General features: G+C 36.5%; 3 protein-coding genes and 1 pseudogene across 5 annotated transcripts; 1 reads left to right on the top strand and 3 right to left on the bottom strand.

Annotated features, from left to right (window-relative positions):
* Window positions 1-32: 32 nt before the first annotated feature.
* Window positions 33-3,410, bottom strand: LOC137725575 (FAD-dependent oxidoreductase family protein). Of its 2 annotated transcripts, none has more exons than XR_015962756.1 (9): window positions 2,851-3,261; window positions 2,585-2,734; window positions 1,929-2,143; window positions 1,723-1,793; window positions 1,430-1,592; window positions 1,018-1,210; window positions 716-874; window positions 497-608; window positions 33-417 (listed from the first exon to the last, which is right to left on the bottom strand). XR_015962756.1 is itself a non-coding variant. In XM_088694464.1 (9 exons), exons 1-9 carry the CDS (start codon window positions 3,200-3,202, stop codon window positions 325-327), a joined length of 1,485 nt encoding a protein of 494 aa, XP_088550590.1. In that variant the 5' UTR covers window positions 3,203-3,410; the 3' UTR covers window positions 33-324. The 2 variants fall into 2 exon arrangements, 1 of the variants encoding a protein (XP_088550590.1); XM_088694464.1 differs by having other exon boundaries at window positions 497-585; window positions 2,851-3,410.
* An 11,274-nt stretch (window positions 3,411-14,684) lies between these two features.
* Window positions 14,685-17,051, bottom strand: LOC148696819 (uncharacterized; annotated as a pseudogene).
* On the top strand, window positions 16,796-19,233 carry LOC137726053 (F-box/FBD/LRR-repeat protein At1g13570-like). The gene is made up of 4 exons (XM_068464915.2): window positions 16,796-17,055; window positions 17,460-18,290; window positions 18,397-18,552; window positions 18,698-19,233. The coding sequence occupies exons 2-4, from the start codon at window positions 17,499-17,501 to the stop codon at window positions 18,980-18,982; spliced, it is 1,233 nt and encodes a 410-aa protein (XP_068321016.2). The 5' UTR covers window positions 16,796-17,055; window positions 17,460-17,498; the 3' UTR covers window positions 18,983-19,233.
* Window positions 19,203-22,039, bottom strand: LOC137726051 (Polynucleotidyl transferase, ribonuclease H-like superfamily protein). Of its 2 annotated transcripts, none has more exons than XM_068464912.2 (8): window positions 21,654-22,039; window positions 21,442-21,572; window positions 21,042-21,224; window positions 20,826-20,938; window positions 20,606-20,722; window positions 20,406-20,520; window positions 20,087-20,302; window positions 19,203-19,893 (listed from the first exon to the last, which is right to left on the bottom strand). In XM_068464912.2, the coding sequence occupies exons 1-8, from the start codon at window positions 21,980-21,982 to the stop codon at window positions 19,250-19,252; spliced, it is 1,848 nt and encodes a 615-aa protein (XP_068321013.2). In that variant the 5' UTR covers window positions 21,983-22,039; the 3' UTR covers window positions 19,203-19,249. The 2 variants fall into 2 exon arrangements, with proteins under 2 accessions (XP_068321013.2, XP_088550586.1); XM_088694460.1 differs by having other exon boundaries at window positions 21,650-22,035.
* Between the last annotated feature and the right edge of the window lie 2,286 nt (window positions 22,040-24,325).

Below are 24,325 nucleotides of genomic sequence, written 5' to 3'. Positions count from 1 at the left end.
ACATGTTTCAGGCAGTATAAAAGATATACAACTTTTCAAGCCCAGGAACCGCAGCATAATGTATTCTAATTTATAAGAAAACGTGGAAATATGTACAGAACACTTTTCTATAGAACACCTGGCTAAATAGCACAAAACAATCATACAAGATGAAAGATAAGGTATGGAATACATAAAGATGAGAGAAAGGTTCTCCCAGACATGACCTTAGAACTTAGGCTATCCAGATTGCCCAAGCTACGTTATGAATTTATGATTCATATAGCCCATGAAATGATCATGAAAATTACTGTCTTAATGTTGAATACACTGGTGGTTTTATCATCAACATCGACCATGAACAGTGAACGGTGCAGAGTTAACCTTCTCAGAATTTCCTAGCACCATATCCGTGAGCATTTCGGCAGTCCCTAGAGCCTGAAATTGGAACGAAATGATGGATGATTTTTCCTTCACTTGACATAACTTTTAACAAATAATCAGTACAAAAAATTACCAAGGAAAGTCCTCCCCCTTCATGCCCAGTTGCAAGGAACACGTTTGCCAAACCTGGCACAGCCCCAATCACTGGCTTCCCATCAGGCACTGAGATACAAGGTTATATCATTCTTCAATTCGCCGGAAATGACAGAAGCTTTTAGTACTAGCATAAATCTTAGAATCCAATGATCCAGAGGATCACATAAATTAGGTTCTAAAAGATTTCAGGACTTACTGTAAGGTCGTAATCCTACTCGCACTTCTCTACTCTTACTGATATCTGAAAGGGGCTTTTCTTTTAATTTGGGAAAGAACTCCCCAGCTCGCTCCCATATACGGCTAATAATGGATTCTTCCAACTCGGTGCAGAACCCAGCAAATTGGCGGCTGCTTCCTAGAAAGTCATAATAACTGGAGGTAAGACTCTCTTGGATTTGTAAAACATGAGCTTGAGACTCATAGGTAACTGCAAGTTATTATTTACAAAATTCCATGTCTTGTCAAGAAACGAAACAAATAATCAGAGTAAAATTTTACCAAGAATAATGTTCCCCATTGCATCCATAGTGGCTGTCATTGACACAGACAAGGTTTGTTCATCTTGATTAAGCAATTCAGAGGTCGATATGCTTGGAAGCGGATTTGCAGTTTGATGATCAACGTATCCCACCTCCATCAGCCCATGATTGAGATGAAAGGAATTAAAATTCTCAAGCACTAAAAGGTGACCCTGTCATGCAGAACAAAAATCTTACGTCGTTCTTAGATAAAAGTTGGAGCAATTAGAGCAACTCGTTCAGAAGGTTGGATAGCATAAAACACATACAAACTTCAGTTATAAGTTATCCCTAATCAAAGCAATATTATTAAATTACATTTATGCATCTGGAAATCCAGCTAAGTTGGTTTAATATACGCAAGAGAAGTCTGTTCAAATCCTAATTTAAACCTTTCGTGGTTTCACGGGGACATCCAGCACAATTTCTGATTCTTTCAGCAGGTCACGCATCAAAGACCCACTCCAACAACCAGCTGCGACTACGATAGCCTTCTTACAGTGCAATGTATTCTTAGAAGTCTTAATAGCCACAACCTCCCCCTTGCCACCAGATCTGAGCACATAAGATAAGTATGAGTATTAGCTTAACAATGTAACTGAACTACTGAAAACCAAATTCTCCATTCTTGTCCATTGGTTTCTCAGTGTATCTCCAGAGCACTGAATAAAACATGACAGCAAACCTTAATAAACTAATCACCGGATGATTATAAAACTCAGCATATCTACCCTTCAATGCATAATTCCTGTTACCCTGCGTAAGTGGCAGATCATTAATTATACCAATAACGAAAGGATCACTAAATTTGTTCACTATGCAATGTGTAAATACACAATATCATACACGTGCCAGAAATTAATAAAATTCAGGGCAGAATAAATGAAAAACCTGTTCAAGATATTCAACACCACAGCGTGCATCCAACTGGCAATCATCAGGTAGAAAGGCAGCTCCAGTGTCTTTATCAACCAAGAGTTCAGGTTCCTTTACATGCAAGTCACTGGAAGACAAGTACTCCGCTCTTAACCCGGCTTCACATACCTGCTTAACCCTCCTTTTCAACACGTCTAAGTCCTCAGGAGTTCTACCAACTAGCAAGCTTCCTATAAAAGCAGACTAACACTTAAAAATAAATATAAAAACTAATAGAATCACCATATTTGTTCATTGAATTTGCTACTAAACAACGTGACATGTGTCAGTATCTTTTTTGTTAATGATAAATGAGGTTCATAGTGGGTCAAAATTTGAATAAATAAAGCATATTTGGGACTACTTGAAATTCAAAAAACATTTTATGACAACCAAAGTCTCTTCTAGCCGCGTTTGGCAGAAAAACTTAAGATTGCTTCTAGGTCACGCCAGAAGCTCTTTCTAAATAAGCACCTGCCACATGGAGCACTTCCAAGTGTTTTTTCATGCAGCATTTGAATTTTTAATATAAAATTCGAAGTGTTTGTAAAGCAATCATTTTTATTAAAAACGCTTATGAACAAAAGTGTTTTCTGCAAAAGCAGTAGCAAACGAGCCTTCGAAACGCAGACCTGTTTTCTTCCAACCCAATAGTTGCAGAGGGTCCAAACCTTGCTCAATCAAACTCTCAGCCAATTCCTCCCAAAGCTTCTGGCTTCTGAGCCCCAAGTCCCAAAGGTCGCTGCCGGGAGTTTTGTGTCCCATCCATATATACCCTTGGCCTAAAACAAAAGGTCAACATTTTCATCAGATTAAATTTGACCCAACATTTTTCCGGCATCTAACTTGATTTTCCCGCCTACCAAACAGTCAGTTAGAAGGAAAAAGTTAACATTACCGGCACCGGTGGCGCCAGAGCAAGGGACAGACTTGTCAATTACGGCGACCGACAGGTCCGACCCGATTAGGAACTGCCGGGCAATGGTCAACCCGATTATTCCAGCTCCGATTACTAAAACATCGAATGTTTGATCAGACTGGGATTCCGAATGGGACAAGGTGGCGGGTTCGGGTCGGCCGGATCGGGTTGCGGCGGCGCGCAAGGAGAGCGATTTGGATGCGAATTTGGAGGAGCCAATGGACGTTGACTGGGAGGCGAAGCTGGATGACTTGAAGTGACTTCGGAAAGACGAGACTGCATCGTTTGTGTGGGCCTTTGGTTGCGCGAGAAGAGTCGAAGCTGCAGCCATCGAAGCTTTGTTGACTTTTCTTCTGAGTTCAGTTAATCCGAGGGGAGTGTTGGTGTAAAGGGAAAGCAGAATATTCCCGCGAGACGACACGTCGTTTTACCGAGAGTAGCGGATGGATCATTTGACTGAAACTCAACAGAAAACTGAAATTCAAACGGGAGGAGGTTATTTTCACTCGATTTTTTATGGATAAAACTTGCGTTCTCCTAATTAGAAATGCACATACCTCAACCTTTATAAAACATTTCGATCAAGAATGTCCATCTTGTTGTAATTCACATGTCATTCATTGTGGATGACCATCTATCCCACTACCAATTCACTGTTCATCCCACCATAACTTTGTGTCTTGTCTATAAAATGGATGAGAAGAAGGAGAGCAAATATACACAGCTAGAGATACAGCTGGTAAAGGAAGAAAGAAGAGAGAAAGAAGAGAGGAGATAATAGAAAGAGTTATCTTTGTAATCTTATTATTCCAAATTATAATGAAAGCACCACTGCTGCCCCGAGGACGTACTCTAGTCACACTGACTATAGAGGAACCTCGTAAATTTTGTGTCTTGTTTATTTATTCCATTGCACACACTGTCAATTTTACAACACGTTATCAGCATGAGAAGTTCTGGTGTCAGTGGAAAGCACAACACCACAATTCTTGTTCACCTCTATCGCTTAGAATCTCACAGATAAGAAAATCTTTTCATTTCATCTTAAAATCTTTGTACTACTGATTTTTCTGAAGAAAATATATATATGTTGTTATATGACTGTATACCATCCTTTGCAGAAGCAAAAGAGTACAAACTCAAAATTCGTAGAGAATCTGACAACCATGTAAACGGCCTCAGAACTCAAACTTGTAGACCTAGGATTGAAATAATTTCCTCTTCAAAGTTGTTCATACGCCTAGTACCTACAACATATCAAATTTTCAGAAAATTCCAACGGTGCGATCATTGCAGATACTTAAAATACCAAACCAGTTTTCAATTTTCGTAGAAAATTGGACAGACATCTTATGAGTACCAAAACTCTATTTTAGTAGCTCAGATCAAAATTGTTTCTTCACGAAGTTGTTCGGTATCCTCTTATCCTTATCATACTAAAATTTGAGTTAAATCTAACAGTTTGATCTTCGCATAAGTTGCAAACACTCTTGACTTCAAAACTTATGGGAACCGTTTCGACTTTTTCGAAATTCACTGGAGGAGGAACAACAATTGAAACTTATTGTTACTATTACTTCCTGAGTAACTAAAAGGACTTAGAGTTGTGAAATAAAAATAAAAATAATACTAATAATAAAATAAAAAGAATGAAACAAAAGAAGTGGCAGACCAAGAAAAAAAAAAAGCAAAAGATGAGGACTTAATCATTGAATTTTCTGTTTTGGCATATTTATGTGAATGGTGCTAAATCAAAATCTTTGTCACAAGCTTTATTTATTTAAAAATAATTTATTTACTATGACTGGAATTACCGCCTATTACTTTAATTTATTTATTGTACTTTTTTTTTGTTACGATAAGTACATACTTAATCCGAAGTTCCTTGATCAGATAAGAACCTGAAGTTTCTTGATCCTCATCATATAAAATGATTAGACCCGAAGTTCCATCATGCAAAAAGATCAGGAATTAAGTTCCTAAATCCTCAAGATCGAATATGAAATTTCTAGATAAGTACCTTAGGTTTGAAGAGCCGAAGTGCCATAAATTAATTGTAATAAAGGTCATGAGAGTCTCAATTCATAGGCTATTAAATAAGGACCAGAAGTTCCTTGATGTATGATACATTTTGCTGGAGAGTTTACATCTCGAAGTTTTGATGATTATTGCATGTCATTGGCATTGATGTTGAACACTATGTTCCTCATGTTCATACTCAAAAATGATTTAGCAGAAACATTTATTAAGTGGATGAAATTGATTACCCATACTCTGCTCATGAAAACGAGATTGCAAGTTTTTCTACATGTCGATATACCATTATACATAATTCATTATTAAGTTTAGTTGAGATCAGTTACCAGCCATCAATATTTCTTATTACAACTTGTGTTTGGGTACCATCCAAACATTACACATGTACGAGTTTTTTATATTATCTATGTGCCTATTGCACTGCCACAATGTACTAAAAATGAGACATGAAGGCAAACTGGAAATTTATGTTGAATTTGATTCACCATCTATCATTCAACATTTGGAACCCTTGACTGGAGATATGTTTATCGCACTGCTTGCAAACTAGGATTTTGATAAGACAGTTTTCCCGCCGTTAAAGGGAGAAAATAACATCGTTCCAGAAGAATGATGAGAAAATATTTTTTCAGAAGAATGATAAGAAAAGACCGTTCTAGAATAACGAAGAGAATTTGTCTTATTTTGACTCATGAAGCAATCAATATAAAAACGAAGTGAGAATAATTGAATGATGCAACGATATGCAAATCAAATGTCATATGCATTTAATGATGCAACAAAAGTAATAAAATCACATATGCTTGTTGCGAATGTGCCTACATGAATTGATGTTCCTGTTGGACAAAATAATGTGGTAGCAAATCTGTTACACACCTGAAGCATGGCAAACCCTTAGATTCAACAGGTTCAGTACTTCGAAAGAAGAAGAATATGACACTATTGAACTATTGCATTCCCAAAACATAATTGTTGCATGCTAGAAGCATGACAGTCGTCGTATGGATATATGTCCCAAAAAAGACAATCTGCGGACATGGGAATATTGATGTCTCATGCATGAAGCATGATAAACATATAGGTTCCGATGACTCAACTCCCAGAAGTGGAGATTAAAATCTCAGCTCTATAACGCTCCAGATGAGGTTATGATTCACATTCTCTAAATTATGACTATCATGAAAGAAATAGTTTAATGCCCTTGAAGAGGCAATGGATATCCAAAGAAATGAAAAGCTTTTATGCATGTGCATGCACATGAGAATATGGGATCAATGATTGATGACAACCAATGATAATTTTGGTTTTTACAAGTAGCTACTAAATTCATTAATGAACTGTATTGATATTGAGTCACATTTTTTTGTTCGTCGACAAAAGGAAATATTATTTGCCAAAAATGGAGAAAGGCAATTTCATTACAATCTTGTAAGAACGTGGAAAAATGGACCTATATATGTATGTATATGATACAAATAGCCAAAAGATGTTGAACCAAATGAAGTTACATATGGGCATTTGTAATACAGTGAATTACATTCACATGATATGACACAAGGTTACTAATTGAAACCTGAAATTATGCTCTTATAAACAAGTTCATATGAATGGAGAATTATATATGAAGGGTTATGAGTCGCCCACATCATATCTCCATAAGTAAATCCCTCAAATATACATGGAAGCAAGTTGTTTTGTATAAATTCCAAAAGAAAATGTGTCATGAAGTGTAGAAAATCCCTGAATGATTTAGATTGCTTGAAGAAAATCTTGGAAGGGTAAATGATAAAATATGTACTTAAATACCAATGGATGATATCAATTGCCTTAGTAAGTACTATCATTATGATATTGTTGTAGCATACTAAAATCTCTTGTAAGAGTCGATAATATTAGATTTAGACTCTTGATGAGTCTAGAAAATTTATAAAGTTTTAAGATAGATATTGTCTCGAACTACAGAATTGAACAATATGTCAACACGAATCTTATCCATGATGTTTATAAAGAATCATATGGATTGAAGATTATGAGTTGAATACTCAAATTATTTAGACACTAAAAATGATCATTTATCTTCGTGAAGGTAAAGGTAAATTAATATTTAGTCAAGAAGTACCACATTTTAGTGAAGTATATGCTCCATTGTATTTGACACAATACATTGAATGAAATAAAACTTATCTATTAATATCTTCGAGAAATTAAATACACATGAGTTAAAACAAACAAACAGGAGGGAAACTTCATAAATGTTGCTCATGTGAAACCTCAGTACTCGAAAGTACCTCAGAAGGGGAAGGCACCAGAGGTTGATTATTTGAAGCCTCAGTACTTGGTGAAACTCCAGACAGCTAAGACAATGGGTGTTTTGAAATAAAGACCTAAACCTCTGATTGTCATTTTGAGTCCGACCTTCAGATTCCAGTAACTGATCGAGTTTTCTTTTCATGCTCGTCAAGTAATTATTTGTAAGCATGTGTAACATTATATTCTCTTATTTGAGCCCTCTAATCTCTTGTTTAAGACTTGCCACCTCAGCCATCAATGATTCAACTTGGTGAGTTCGAACAAGTAAGCGTTGGCCCATATTAGAAATAGAGCCCGCAAACTAAATACTGAAAGCCAAGGAATCTTGAACGGCCGACTCATCAGACCGGTTTGAAAGGATTCTATTATCCTTGGGAGTGAGAAAATTCCTAGCTACCACTGTAGCAATTAGGTCACTCTTCATCATAGAGTCCCCAATCGTAAGAGTATCATTAGAAGATAAGAATGATGGGCGCCATATATTATCCTGACGCAGCTCATCTGTACCACTTTTAAGATTCAAATCTAAGCAAATGTTAGATAGGCAAATCATTTTTCAAAAATGATGAAAGAAAAAAGAGGTAAAATAAAATCTCAAAAGTGCAAGAAAGAGAAAATTCTACATGCAGTAGTTTTTCGAGCATACATTTTGAGCACAATTGATGCCTCTATAAAAGAAGAAGCAACATGGCCACTTGTTCAAAAATCGAAGAGACATCGCTCTCTGAATTTTAAAAGCCAGATTTTCAAGATAAAGTTCGTCAACATTTCTCAGATGCAATCTCAGCTTTTGGATATCATGTGCAACTTTGTCAAAGATCTTTGATAAAGATGAAAACGCGTGAATCTTACTGTTCTAATTACACCACAGTTGCTGACAAGAGTAAAGGCACAACACCACTACCTGTTATTAGGAAATCCCTATATATGTCAACCTCTGTTTCCATAACAAGGCAGACCTACAAAAATATCTAACTCTTCTTCCTTTCCAAGAATGCAACTTCAACAAAGCATCTCAAAATACTCAGTTTTCTTCCTCTTCGAGAATACCTCTTCAAATAAGTCATACCAGAGCAAGAATATCTCATATCATCAGGGATGAGAGCAAAAGTATTTCATATCATGCAATCTCCATGTCTTTTTCTTTGTCCTTATTCTCACCTGGAGGACTAAAGAGAAAGAAAGCAATCAATCAGAACTTGAAATCAAATTTCCAGTCAGGAACCGACTGCCTGGAAACTTTCCTGATTGCTTACCTAGCATTGCTCTCAGGTATTCATTTTCAAACTGATGATATGATGATTGAAGCTGTTAAGCATGATGAGTTGCTAAAAATTGATGTTCTAAATGACCTTTCAAATGCAAGGTTTGCATTCTACTCCTGCATCAGAGGACAAATACTGCAAGAAAAGATGTCAAACATGCATAGGGAAAATACCACTTCTGCAAGGGGAATAGATAAGGCAAGCAAAAATGATGCATTGAAGCATGTGGATACAAGGACAAAAAACACGAACTGATTCATCCCCGATAGAGCCGAAGATCACTTGTCATGTAGAGCTGCTTGTGGTTCTATTTCATTCAAGGACAAGTCCCAATGATCTTGAAGAAATCACAAGTCTGATTCAAGATCAAGTGTCCACCATCCTTGAATCAAATTCTGCTCCAGATTAAAGGAGTAAATTCAAACCTTTGGTGCAAGTCTAGCAGAAAGTCTTACAGCCCAGTTCAAGAAAAAGCTTGTGGAAAGTTAACAATAAGTAAAGCACCTTATTCGGCAACTCTCCCAGCTAAGAGACTAAAGCAGAAGAATCAATGATCAACCTAAAGAATTTGAAATCAAGGGGAGATACTTATCAGGGAGAGCATCCAAAATAGATCAAGATTTTAACAAGTCAATTGAAGACTTGTGATCATCCAAGGGGGAGTGTTGTAATTCACAGGTCATTCATTGTGCATGGCCACCTATCCCACTACCAATCCACTATTCCCACCACAACTTTGTCTAAAGTCTTATCTATAAAATGGATGATAAGAAGGAGAGCAAATATACATAGATAGAGATACGGCTGGTAGAGGAAGAAGAGATGAGATAATAGAAAGAGTTATTTTTGTAATCTTATTATTCTAGATTATAATGAAAGTACCACTGCTGCTCCGAGGACGTACTCCAGTCACACTGACTATAGAGGAACCTCGTAAATTTTGTATTTTGTTTATTTATTCCACTGCACACATCGTTAGTTTTACAACACATTTGTCTTTTATTATTTTTATCTCTAATTTTTTAATATTAGAAAGTCATAAGCACACTTTGATGTCACAAAGCTTCACCAAATAAAATTGGACTAAGATGCCCCTCAAGCCAAAAAAATCTATAACTGACAAAAAAAAAAAAAAAAAAAAAAAAAAACTTTAACGAAAAGCTCATGGTACTGTTCACTTTAACGAAAAATCACATTTTTACATTAAAAAGTCAATCTTGGTACTATTCATTTTACCCTTTATTTTGTCCTTATCGTTAAAACTCAAAATTTTCAAACCCTTTTCATTAGTTTTCTTAAAAAATGAACTTTAACGAAAAGCTCATGATACTGTTCAATTTAACGAAAAATCACATTTTTACACTAAAAAGTCAAGACTAGTACTATTCATTTTACCCTTTATTTTGTCCTTATCGTTAAAACTAACTATTTTACACTAAAATCTCAAAGTTTTCAAGCCATTTTCATTATAATTGCTAAGGGAACGTGAGTAAATTGAGTATCAAAACTAACTATTTTAATTAACAAAATAAGATGATAATTATCACTTGTGTCGCTTATGGAGTTTTACGATTATAGAACTCCCTGAGTAATGGTGAATTAGATAACAAATTAAGTTGTCTATTGTATGGTTTAGCCGAACTCCCCTTCTTCATAATGTAAAAATATCAATGTATTCAAAAAAAAAAAAAAAAGTTTTTTAGCCAAAATGATCCATGAGATTTGCATAACTCCTCACTTTGGTCCTTGATATTTCAAATCAATAGAAGTGGTCCCTGGGATTGTCCACCATCCATCATTTTGATCATTCCATTAAAAACTCCATTAAGTGTTCCGAAGCTCTTCACCGGTGGTTTGAGTAATTTTCAAAGCTTCGTAACTCAATCATTTCTTAACCAAATTCGAACCATAATATATCAAAATGAAGATAAGAAAGGGTAGAATAATATTATACCTATTTGGAAGCCCAATAGTTGCCAAAGATGATAAAAAAATAGCCTCAAAGTTGACTGGTCCGAGGGAAAACTGGAAAACTCACCGGAAACTAGGTAAACTTTAAATGTTTATAACTTCTTCAATACTCAACGAAATCAAGTGATTCAAAAATAAAAATCATACTTCTCGACGAGACGAAGAGAATGGTACTTTTTTCAATGGCTAAATCGCCATGGTTTGGCCAAAAATGACTCAAAAATGGCTAACTCGAGACCAAGACAACCACTTTCGAGCTCGTTGAGAAGCATAATTTGTGAACTTTGAATAGATGCACTCAAATATAAAAAGCCTGATCAAACAAACATTACTTCTCCTACCATGCATAGAGTTGTATAACACACTAGATCATAACACAAGTGATTTTTTCTTTTGAAAAGTCATGACTGTTTAGCAGGGAAGACCGTCTAAAAAATGACACAAAATTATCACACATCAAATTAAAAACACGCAGAACATTTAAAATATTTACTACTCGTTATTTTAAAATGCTTTCAAACAAGCCTTGTTGAAAAAAGTTTTAAAGCGCTTTTGGCTTTTGGATGGTCATAGACTCATAGCTATGCGTCCTAAGCCGTAATTTGTGTTATGGCATTAACCAAAAAAGGGGTCTTGTTCAGATTGCTTTCAGAGTATAGCACGCGACAATTGTGAGCCGTACAACAATGAGTGTTAGAGCAAAACTAATCTCCTTTCAAACATGTGGAGTCTTACATATCACACGTCATCAAAATTAATCGTTGAGTCGCTAGACCAATAAATTTCTTTAGAATTTGTACAGCAGAATTAGCTTAGTTCAGCATAACGCTTGCATACACTTACTTGTACATCCCTTTCTTCGTATCTGTTACGTCGCCCTGTTGCATAAATGTTTGGTTTTTTCTATGTTTTCATATCATTCTATAAGTTTTGAATTACCTGTTTACTTGTCATAATTTTATTGGTAGTTATAACTGATAAGTAAAAATTAATTTTTAAAAGACTAATTCACGCATGAATCTAATAGAATAGTGGACAGAATCTAACGACAAAAAGTTAATTGATTGATTTCAAATAGTTGAAGGGTTAATTTAATTACCAAAAAAATATAGTTCAGTTTGTTGCAGTCATATTTAGAATAAAAATGTGATTGTGTAAATCCTAATGTATTTAAGAATATATTTGAATATTCCCTTATATCTTATTAGGATTTAACCTATCATACTACTATAAATAAAGCCACAATTGATTGATACAACACACACCTCACAATTAAATATCTCTCTTCTCTCCCTTATCGCCAGCCTCTCTCCCTCTCTAGTCTTAAATACACTCTCTTCCTCTTTAGTCCTAAATACAGTTGAGTCAAATAGGTCATCAACACAATTTAATTTCAACACAGGTAATAATTCAGGTACCCACATATAACATGCGGGAATTCCAAATAAAAAGAAAAGCCGTTCACCATCTTTACAGATAAACTTGAAGTAGCTGCTGCAGTTTCATCGATCTGGGTTAAATAATTTCCCCATATTCCTTGTCTCATGGTAAGTTTTCTGGGTTTCAATTTTCATGCATTTAACAATAAAATGCACCAAGTTTTTTGTGGATTGTGTTCCCGTTCGAAAGTGTCAATAGAGTTGGACAGAATTAGCAACTTACCAAGTGATGTTCTAAGCAAAGTTGTGTCACAGTTGCCACTTAGGGAGGCAGTGAGAACAAGGGTATTATCATGCAAGTGGAGGAACAAATTGGCTATTATTACTGATCTTTTGTTTGATGATCGGTGCACCTCGGATCAAAACCCTAAAACCTTTGCAGGCATTGTTGATCATGTACCCTTGGGTCACATTAGCCCCATATACAGGTTCGCGATCACTCATTCCCGACCTCAAGTCGGTAGAGATATTGATCGATGGATTCTTCATCTGTCAAGAAACTTTATCAAAGAGTTGTTGCTTAATATCAAATGTAGTGGGCATCGCTACAAGATGCCTTCGTGTTTGTTTTCTTGTCAAGATCTCATTTATTTAGTGTTGTATAATTGTTTACTACAACCTCCATCCAAATTCCAAGGATTTAGGAGTTCGCAGAATTGTCGTCTTTTTAATGTTACCTTGGACCAATATGTGTTTGAGAATCTGATTGTTTGTTGTTACCTTGGCCAATCGATATCTCTTCTATTCTCTTACTAATCTCATGTTCAACTTGGACTCTGATATTAAATTTTGACCATGTCTGATGAAATATCTCGAGTACAAGAGAAGACTAATTTGAAAGTACTTTGAGAATGAATTAAAAACGCTTATCGATAGCCAAAAGTGTTTTTGGCAGCATTTTGTAGAAAATGTTGAAAGTTATTAATGGAAAAGAGCTAAATGCACGCAAGAACCTTTCCTGGAGTTGCTAAATGAACATTTAGAAAGTTCTTGGCGCAACCAAACTAGAAGAAAGTACATGGGCATCAATTTTTAGTATTCGATTTAGCAGTATAACCAAAAGAAAAGGTTTTGTTCAGATTACCTCTAGAATAGAGGGCAATGCCTGATTGCTCTCCGTGTTATGGGATAACACGACAACAATTCTCGGTTGTACAACGGGTTTTAGAACTAAACTGATCTCATTTCTAACATACTTAGTTTTACATATTACAAGTCATCAAAATTTATCGCTGAGTTGCTAGACCAATAAATTTCTTTAGAATTTGTTGCTGAATTAACTTTCGTAAGGTAGTCCGAGTCTTCCAAGGCTTTGTTTAGGGACTCCGCTAAGTCTGCCTTCCATAAGTCCAACCTGCAGACTCTCTTGTAAGTCTCGTAACTTGATGCTCTTATGCCCTCCGAAGCAATCTCCATTAAAGAGTCACAAATCTCTTCACGGCTTATGGCATCCAAAAAAGTTTCAGATAAACCACGTCGCCAGAAAACAACAATGGCACAGCCCTTGTCCACTAACCGAACATCAAATTCTTCAGAGAAGACAACATGTGACTTGCACAACAAGCTCTTAATCATCCCTGCAGTCATCCCACTTCTGATCCCCATAAGAATACTAATTGATCACAGCTGACCTTTCTCATATTCTTTGTCCAGACTCAGATATCCTGATTGGTTGATTCTTGGGGGCCGTCAGAACACGGATTGGAAATGTTTGTGTACTCTTCGATGGCTGGAGCCAACAGTGCATTGTTAGATACCATAGCGTTGTCAGAAATTTTCAGAATATAGCAGAGCTTTGCAAACAAATTGCACATCTTCACCACATTAATGTTGCCTTCACTTTCTATAGATGACAACCCAAACATTGTATATAGTAAGAGAAGAATTTAGGTTTGCTCTGAAGTAAAAAAAATGGCATAACGGACAGCAATCGACACAAGAAATCACAGGAAAACGAAGTAAACCCCACAAGAGCAACAAATATGTGAATTACTGTACTCTTTTCAACTGTGCTACGCAAAAACTAAAGGTAGTATCGATACTTTGAGGCAAAATTTCCATATCAATGGGTGCAAAGTAATGATTATTCAAGTACGAAATAGATGCAAGGAAGTAGAGCGTTGTTTTGGTATCCTCTAAGCTCGCTAGGCGATCGTCAGGGGTACTGCCAGATTGTTTGATGTAGAGTCGCTTCGATCCATGATGATGACGTGCATCATTCTTCACAACATGATTGTGGAAGATGAGTACGATTATGATGCCGTTGATGAATATGAACCAAACACGATGAACAATTCAAGAACATGTATATATTGCGCTCATGACGCCACCGAAGAACCCGTGCAACATGAGCCATTAGAAAGGGATGGACGTTACAATGAATTGGTCATTCAATGATATACTGCACTTCAAATGCCATGTATGCACAATGCCCGGCAAAATGACTCGATAGAGCATCAGTGGGCATTGAAACAAGCTGAAGATAATTAAGTTTAGTGTGTTTGTTTTTAGTGCGTTTATTTAATTTTAGTTGGTGTGTTTTTTTTAGTTCAGCTTTAGTGAGTTTTTTATTATTCGGTATGTTTATGTCACTTTATTTTGTGTGTTTTTGTCATTTAAATAAATATTCTCTTAGTATAAATAACTTACCAAATTCAATAAATTTACTTTCACTTTACATAAATGACTAAATTCAATAAATTGGAAACAACATAAAGTACTATATACAATAAATAATAAATTACAACCCAAAGTGATTGGAAAATTATGTGTTTCGATTACAAAAACTACTCTATTCATCATCACTTAACCAATTTGTGGTGCTATGATGATCTTCTCTTGTGGTGCTAGGACCATCTTATCTTGCTCTCACTTCTCTTGCACACCTCTTTCGCACCACGTTCGCTTTCTCTGACTTCCAAAAAAATTTAGAATTTAGAGACTTCCCTTCTAAAGGCGTGTTCATAATCTCACGATCTCATTGAGCCATTCGTTCGTCTCTAACATGTTCCCTTTCTTGCCTAAGTAGCTCTCTTTCTCTCTTATTAGCTTGAAATTCTCTCTCAATAGATGTAGTTTTTGCTTTCTCTCTAGCTTTATCAGCCTCATATTTCGCAATTTCCCGCGCCAAAGTCAATTCACCTTGGTGAGCAAGTTCTTCTATGTACTTTGCATAATCATTCTTGGAGGTACTCCCTTTTCTCTTTGAAACCTTCTTACCTTGAGGCCTAATTGGATAACGGGTTGAACCTGACGCTTGTTCAGGGAGGGGCGTTTCGGGCACTTATTCTGCATCATCTTCATGAACATGCGAGTCATGATCGGATGTAGAGTGTAGAGGGGTGATGTTCATGAAAACTTCTGGACGAACAGGCACAACTCTAAATTTAGGACAATATTTGTCAATATTCGAACATTCCCACTGATTGAATGATTTATTTTTGCTTTTGGTTTTGGCACTGTATCAAGCTTGTGCTTGAAGTTTCTACACAATGCGAGAGAAGAAATAATTATAATGAAAATAGGTAATAAATAAATAATACAAACAAATAATTATAATGTAAATAGGTAACAAATAAATAATACAAACAAATAGTTTCTACACAATGCGGGAGAAGAAATAATTATAATGAAAATAGGTAGTAAATAAATAATACAAACAAATAATTATAATGTAAATAGGTAACAAATAAATAATACAAACAAATAATTATAATGTAAGTAGGTAACAAATAAATAATACAAACAAATAATTATTATGTAAATTTGGGTATAGTACAAACAAATAAATAATATATTGTTATCTGATCCAAGTAATTTTCCCCACTTCGAGTACTAGCTTGTGTCAAGGCGTCTCTCCACATACTAAACGATTGGCTAAGTAATTTCCAACGACTGGACATCGATTCTTTGGTTCTTTTCCCACCAATTTTCTCAAGATAATTGGTATAAATAAGACTCCACATTTCTTACAACTGCATCTCATTACTCGTAAGCGAACTATGAGTAACTTCAACCCAGCTAGTACACAATGCAACATCTTCAAAAAGCGATCAATTCGTACCTGCATCAGTAGTCATTTTGTTGAAAAAAAAATGGATTGAAACTTTGAGAGAAAGAAAGGAATGTGATTGAAAGTAGTTGAGAAAATATGAAATTGTAGTGTAAGGTAGATGATAATGAGAATGTATTTATAGGAAAGTAAAAACAATTTTTTTTCGAATTTTTTACAATTTTTTTTAAAGTTTTATTCAACTAATTAATCTCTGCCGTTGGATATAAAAAAAATGAATTCCAACACTCTAAATTGTGCCACGTGTCACAACGATAACTTTTCTTAATTTTAAAACTATTTTTTCTTTTATTTTTTCATTTATAAAGCAGATTAATATCAACCGTCGATCTGAGATTATTTCAGAATTTTTTTATTTATTATTGTTGCATATCGGATGGTCCATTTTAAAGAGCCGTTGAGATCGAACGCATCGTGGAAAGCCACGTGGTTTCCCAACGGTAACTGAGGCCGACTGCTCTGCGGGCTCCTGGGGTTTAAAACTTGTCTGCTGACGCGCCCCCACGCTTAAAATTGTGACTGACGTCAGCCCTGCATCAGGTCCACCTCGGGCTCACAGGCTGGCAATTCCTCACAGTCCTCTTGCTCGGGCTTGGATAGTCACTCGGGTTCCCGACGTTGGAGTGTTTTTGCCAGGCTATGGAGCCCTGTTTGGTCCACCTTCCCCCGAGCAGTTCACAACAGTGGACTTGCTCTTAAGGACTAAGATTCTCTCCCTTCCTCTTTTCATCCCTTTTTAACTCTTTCTCTCACATTCTCTTATTTTATCTTTCTTTTGTTATAAAAAATTTTATATAAAATATTAACATATTTTAATCGTGATCGTTCAAATAGAAGATAGGAAAGGAAAGGAAAGAAAAAAGAGGAAAGAATCCAATCCCTTCTTTTGAGTGGGCATCCACTTATTTACAACAATTAGGCCATTTTGGATTGGAAGCTCCAAAATCCACAACGAGCCGAGCGACTGCGTCTCCATCTATAAATCCGGCAGACCTTCGATCGTCGCTCAAAACACTCATCGACCTCCTCCGTTACCTCAACCGTCAAAACCTCCGTTAAACCCTCGTCGGCTTCATCTGCTCTCATCGAGGTTCAAGACTTTTCTCCACAGTCGCCGTTTATTTTTATTTTTTTGCTAAATGGTTTTTTATTTTTATTTTTATTTTTTTTATTGCTCGTTTAAAGCTGCAATCTAACATGAAATGGAAATGTTTCTGGTTTTCATTTACTATTTTTTAATTTAATTTTGGTTGATACAGTCATAAATGAGTGCATAATATAACAAATGAATAGTTTAATGTTGTTAATTGGGAAGTATTTTAATTAGGAGACAAATTTTGAGGTTTATGTGATTAAAGTTCGTTTCTTTGCATTGGATTTATTTATTTTTAAATATTGAGGTTTATGTGATTAGAGATAGTTTTGTTGTTGTTGTTGTTTTTTTTTTGTTTTTTTTTATTTTTTTATTTATTTATTTATTTTTGTATAATACAGGTGTGTTTGTGTTCGCCCAAGTCCCGTTAGAAAGTGTCAATGGAGTTGGACAGGATTAGCAACTTACCAAGTGACGTTATAAACAAAATTTTGTCACATTTGTCAATTAGGGAGGCAGTTAGAACAAGTGTATTATCAAGCAAATGGAGGAACAAATCGGCTATGCTTACTGATCTTTTGTTTGATGAACGGTGCACCTCAGATCAAAACCCTAAAACCTTTGCAGGCGTTGTTGATCATGTACTCTTGGGTCAAATTAGCCCCATACACAGGTTCAGCATCATTCATTCCCGACCTCAAGTCGGTAGAGATATTGATCGATGGATCCTTCATCTGTCAAGAAACTCTATCAAAGAGTTGTTGCTTGATATCAAATGTAGTGGGCATCGCTACAAGATGCCTTCATGTTTGTTTTCTTGTCAAGATCTCATTTATTTAGTGTTGTGTAATTGTTTGCTACAACCTCCATCCAAATTCCAAGGATTCAGGAGTTTGAAGATTTGTGGTCTTATTAATGTTACCTTGGACCAAGATGGGTTTGAGAATCTGATTGTCTGCTGTCCTCTTCTTGAGAGATTAACATTGTGGCGCTGTGATGGATTAACCCAGTTCAAGATTGATGCACCGAATCTCAAATACGTTCATTTAACAGGCGTGCTTGAGGATGTTAGTCTTGTGAATACCTTAAAACTGGCCGAAGTTCACATTAATTTGACTGCTAATGTTGCAAATGACCAAAGACAGACTGCTGGAAGTTGTAGGAATTTGCTCAATTTTTTTGTTCATCTGCCTCGCATTCGATGTCTTCGTGTCAAATCTAACTTTTTAAAGGTAATGGATTTTGTGGCTTCATTCTTTCAGTCAATAATCAGATTTTGTGGCAATCAGAATTTGACTGTAATTTCATTCTCCTGTTTTCTGAACCTTTCTGTTCCAGTATTTGGCTGTCGGAGTCTTGCCAGGAAATCTACCTCAACCGTGTCTGTATCTGAATTTTTTTTCTATAGATTTAAGCTTCAACGATCCGAAGGAGATTTTAACTGTTTTATGTCTTCTGAGAAGCTTCCCTGCTCTAAAGGAACTTGAAATTTGGGTGAGTTTATTGTATTATGTTGATGCGTGCATATCCTGGTGTTCAATTAAGAATGGCAACCCAACTCTCTACACTAATTGTATTTTACTGTTTAGAGTGCTGTTTTATGTGATGTTCAGGCATCTGATGATATAGACTTGTGCAGGCCGGGAATGAGTACCTGGCTGTTGTGGGAGAAGCGAACTATGGGTTAGACAACAACCAGAATTGCCAATTGACCCAACTGCGAATTGTCAATATAACTGGCATCTTTGGTGTCAAAGCTGAACTAGATTTCATCAGGTTTTTGTTTTCAAGTTCACCTGTGCTTGAGAAGATGACTGTGAAGCCTGCTGCTGCTAATAATTTTCAAGTAAAAATGTTGCTCCAAAAGTTGCTCCAGTTTAAGCGTGTCTCGGCGAATGCAGAGATATTCTACTTAGACCCTTGATTCATCAATGAAACATGTTTGGCAGATACGATATGAGGACTTGCCGGCAGAAACTGAATGCGGGTTTTGATAGTTTGGTACGATTATCTGTTATGTCTCTGAACAATGTCTCTGTGTCTTACTATGTACAATTATCTGTTATGCACGCAACCTAACTAGAAGAAAGTACATGGCATCAATTTTCGGATAGCACGACAACAATTCTCGGTTGTACAATGGGTTTTAGAACAAAATTGATCTCATTTCTAACATATGGAGTTTTAAATATTACAAGTCATCAAAATTTATCGCTGAGTTGCTAGACCAATAAATTTCTTTAGAATTTGTTGCTGAATTAACTTCCGCAAGGTAGTCCAAGTCTTCCAAGGCTTTGTCTAGGGACTCCGCCAAATCTGCCTCCCATAAGCCTAACCTGCAGACTCTCTTGTAAGTTTCGTAACTTGATGCTCTTATGCCCTCCGAAGCGATCTCCATTAAAGAGTCACAAATCTCTTCACGGCTCATGGCATCCAAAAAAGTTTCAGATAAACCACGTCGCCAGAAAACAACAATGGCACAGCTCTTGTCCACTAACCGAACATCAAATTCTTCAGAGAAGACGGCATGTGACTTGCACAACAAGCTCTTGATCATCCCTGCAGTCATCCCACTCCTGAATCCCCATAAAAATACCAATTGATCACAGCTGACCTTTCTCATATTCTTTCTCCAGACTCTGATATCCTCATTGGTTGATTCTTGGGGGCTGTCAGAACACGGATTGGAAATGTTTGTGTACTCTTCGATGGCTGGAGCCAACAGTGCATTGTTAGATACCATAGCGTTGTCAGAAATTTTCAGAATGGAGCAGAGCTTTGCAAACAAATAGCACATCTTCACCACATTATGCCTATGAATGTTGCCTTCACTTTCTGTAGATGACAACCCAAACATTGAGTATAGTAAGAGAAGAAGTTAGGTTTGCTCTGAAGTAAAAAAATGGCATAACGGACAGCAATCGACAAAAGAAATCACAGGAAAACCAAGTAAAACCCACAAGAGCAACAAATATGTGAATTACTGCACTCTACTGTGTTACGCAAAAACTAAGGGTAATATCGATACCTTGAGGCAAAATTTCCATATCAATGGGTGCGAAGTAATGATTATTCAAGTACGAAATAGCTGCAGAAATATTGGTCATCTTTCTTAGAGGACCAATATTCTTCATCAGATGGCTGACATCAAGTATGTGGGTAAAAACCGAGTGCAAGGAACCCATAAACTCATCTACATTAGTCGGGAGGGGTGAGAGAAACTCTGAATGAATAACTGTGAAATCTGCATAAAGCAAAATTAAACAGTAAGTTGAGAAACTAGAAAAAGAACAGAAGCCAAGGCAAGGGCATTAAAACTCATAGATATTTATTAAACAGAGATGCACCGTTCAGGGAATTGTGGGAGACAACAGGTTTCTGTGAAGCAGAAATCAAATCGATCACCTCTCGAAATCCACGAACTCTCTTGTTTTGTTCCTCCTCAAGGTTTTGGAGCTCTCTCTGTAAGTAAAACATTCAAGCCAAATGTTGCGTTACAAAAAGCCTGATAATGCAAAATAGAAAGACTTGAAAATCACGTCACTACCTCAAACAAGTCCTTGTCCGCTGTAGAACTTGTCAAAACAACACGAACAGCCTGAGTTCCTCCGCCCCTTGCTGGGATTATTAAAGGAACAAGTTCATCAGAGAACTCTTTCAACATCTGCAACCAATGAAAAAAATAATCATTTGATCAGATAAAATCTGATTAAATATACCGGCACCAGAAAAAAGGATTAAAAACAACAACGGGTCAACATACATACCTCCAGAGCAAGCTGCACTTGACGTTCACTGCAAACATCTAGATTCATGCAGGGTCTTGTTCCGTAAATTTCACTTCCCATTACAATTTTTCTCAAGGAACTCAGCAGAGCATCTGCAAAATGGAAAGCCAAAACACTTTTTAACCGAAAATATAACAAAATCGAACGAAATATAGGGGATGTAAGTAGAATCTAGAACCCTTTTTCTGTTCTTACTATCTTTCTTTGTGTTTTTACATGCACTTTTCCAATGCTTAACTCGCGATTTAATTCTTTCAACAAAAACCGTATCAGCAACAGTATGGGTCGAAGAAGAGCTCATTACATAGCTGCTGGTAGTCGGATTCCCTATCCGAGCTTTAGCCGCAGATTCTTGTGCTCTAGACAAGTATGAAATACCTGTCTCATTACAAAAACACAAAATCTCAATACAACAGCGAAGTTACAGACTTGCAATATCCCAAATGGTACACTTTCACCAATGCATCGAACCAAAGTTCTTAGTTTTCGTAATTTCTATTCCAGTTTTCGTAAAAATATTCACTTGGGTAAAATCATATTCCACAAGAAATTAGGGAGTAAAATGAAATATCAAAACTTGACTGGGGAGGCTTACCATTATATATGCAGGCATTGAAATCAAAACCTTCATCCGCCATGGAAGTCAAATGTGATGTTTGAACTGAAAAGCTATAAGTTGGCATCCCCATCTTCAATTCATCCCTTGGGAACAAGACAAAGTTGTATCTGCACCAAAATCAACAAACCCATCATCAAATTCCATTCTATATATATGTGTATGTATAGGTATAGTGAAAGCGTACGGACGGGTAAGGAGTAAGCTTGGAGGCTCTGAGAGTGAAAGGGCAGGCGGCGAACTGGAGGAGTTGGAAGCGCTCAGCGGCGTACTTGGCCTTGCAATACGACGTGTCGGCGGTGTCGAAGGGCTGAGGGCGGTGCCACGGCGCACGATATGACCCCGTTTTCTGCAGCGAGACGGCCACGAAGTCGGAGCTGGACAGGTGGTCCTTGAACTCCACTAGGGACTCGGAAAAATTGGACTTCGTCACTTCCTTCACGGCCCATTTCTTCGAGACATTGGTGGTGCTGCTGCTGCTGAGGAAACGGCGCCGTATAAACGGAGTCAGAGACGCCATGGTTTAGCTTATCTCCAGCTTGAACTCAGCCGCTACCTGTATATGCGTTTTTCAATTTTCAGTCGCCGAACAATAGGCTTACGACTTGTCGTTGCTTTCCTCTCCGTGTGATTTTTTTTTTTTTTTTTTTTTTTGTCAAACTATATTATTTATATTAAATGACTGAAAGAATGAATTAAATCTCACAGTTGCTTTCCTCTCTGTGTGATTTTTTTTTTTTTTTTGTCAAACTATATTATCTACATTAAATGACTAAAAGAGTGAATTAAATCTCATAATAGGCCAGCACTAAACCATAGTATTAAGTGACTATCTTCTTATGATTTTAGACTTAGATTGTTTCATGTAGACAGTAGACATGTAGATACATCGAATTTCAACCCGAATTCAATTCAACTAGATGTAATTAATATAATATGGATTATGGTTTTCAATCTGATTATCTGATTACAAATGAGTTTGGATATGGATAGAGGTTAATTCCATCCGATAATATATAACAGCATATTAATTATTTGTATTTGGGTCTTGGATTGAGATAAGTTAATCGAGATGATCATATGAATCAAGTCACAAAGAAGAATAATGAAATGACATCACAACCCCAACATGTTGAAAAAGCAAGACCATGAAGAAGATTCATTGTTGTCTAAATTAGGGATAAAATTCAAACAAAAAGTATACAAGAGTGAACTAGAGGAAAAGAAGAAGAAAAAAAAAAATTGTTGTCTACATTAGGAATTGTCGATTCTAATAGTGGCAAAGCCTACGTGGGACGTAGATCGAGTAACTATTGAGCTAATTATGTCATTCTTATGAATGTGAGCGTGCCAACTCATGACCGAGCTCAGTCAGGCGAGTATAATAGATGTTGTGGTGGTGTCGAATGCACTACTAACTTATGCACCTAAGCAACTATAGCTGAGGAAGGGACGTCTCTCAGCCTAGGGTTCTAGAACCTAAAGACAAGGTTGCTTAATTCACTGCGAAGTTTAAAGATCTTCTGCACTAAGTTTTGCTACTTCAACTATATTGGTAAAAATATAAGTGCGTCAAATCGGTATCAAATTCTACAGGTAAAGATACTCAAAAGAAATGTCTTTATGGTGAACGTGGTTCGGCCATCTGAATGCCGAAGTACGAAGTGCACCTGAGAGTAACAGATCATAGAATACTCGACTTCGCTAAGAAGCTAATGAAGTTACCTCTTTGGACTAAATAATTGAGAATTCTTTACCGACCGAGACTTGCATAGATAATCAACTAATTAGAAGCAATACTGTTTACTTGTCTAAACTAAAGATGCTTCTAAATCGCCTAATTTTACGGTTCTAGTGTTGTTTACTTATCTAAAATGAAGATGTCATGAGTTGCCAACTATTTACTTATCCAAACTAAAGATGTGTTGATGAAACTGTTAAGATAAACAGGGTTGTGAGAAAGGTTTTGCGCAAAGCAAGGGCTTAAGCGTAGAGCATTTTTGAGTTGTTTGTTAAGTTAAAGCTTATAGGGGCTTTTCACGTTGCAAACCTCTACCGAGGTAGAGACTTGATAGGACTATGCTTACTCGGCATTTACCTAGATATTATCTCTTTGTCCCCATAATCCATTCTTTAGCCGAAACTTAATCTCTACCCAGTCTTCCACCTCTTTGAGTTAAACCAGGATTCTGAACCTAATCCCTTTTTGCACTTGATTCATCCTCATCTGACCAAAATTAAGTTATGATCCTTAGAATAATTTGAATCTTGTCAGAATCCATCATGATCTTCAACAATTTTAATTCATTTAGAACTCGACCAAACCGTGCCTGAGCCTGATCCTTTAATAGTCTTACTCCTACAGGGACTCGATCAAATTAGCACGTTTTTGGGCTAAGAGCCAACTAGCCTGAGCAACGATTACTAGGTCGAGAATCATGGCATTTCAATTCATGTTATTCTTTCTCGGTCTAAGCCTTTATTTCAGGCCCAAATAGGAATACACTTACATTTTTTACCTCAAAAAATTGCCTTGTGTCGTGCACATGACCAAGATGAATGAAATTTCGATGAAAAAAATTTAAAATCTAAACGCCAAAAGAGAAATTGACCACTTATGAAAATTCAGAGGGATAATTGACTAAAAATAATGTTCATGAAAGAAACTGGCAGCTTCTTACAAGTTCGTGGAAGAAAATCGACAAATATCTCTTGATTTTTCAATCTTCAATTACCAAATTGCGCTTACGACTTGTCGTTGGTTTTTCTATTTAAGCCCAAACATAACAAATATTTGGGCCAATAAACCGAGCAGTGGCCCAGTATTATCAGGTAATACATGAACCAAAGTCACGTGACACGT

Source organism: Pyrus communis, chromosome 5 (genome assembly GCF_041283825.1).
Source record: "Pyrus communis isolate YQ-2024b chromosome 5, ASM4128382v1, whole genome shotgun sequence".
Lineage (NCBI taxonomy): Eukaryota > Viridiplantae > Streptophyta > Magnoliopsida > Rosales > Rosaceae > Pyrus > Pyrus communis.
This window is presented reverse-complemented; position numbering and strand designations above follow the sequence as displayed.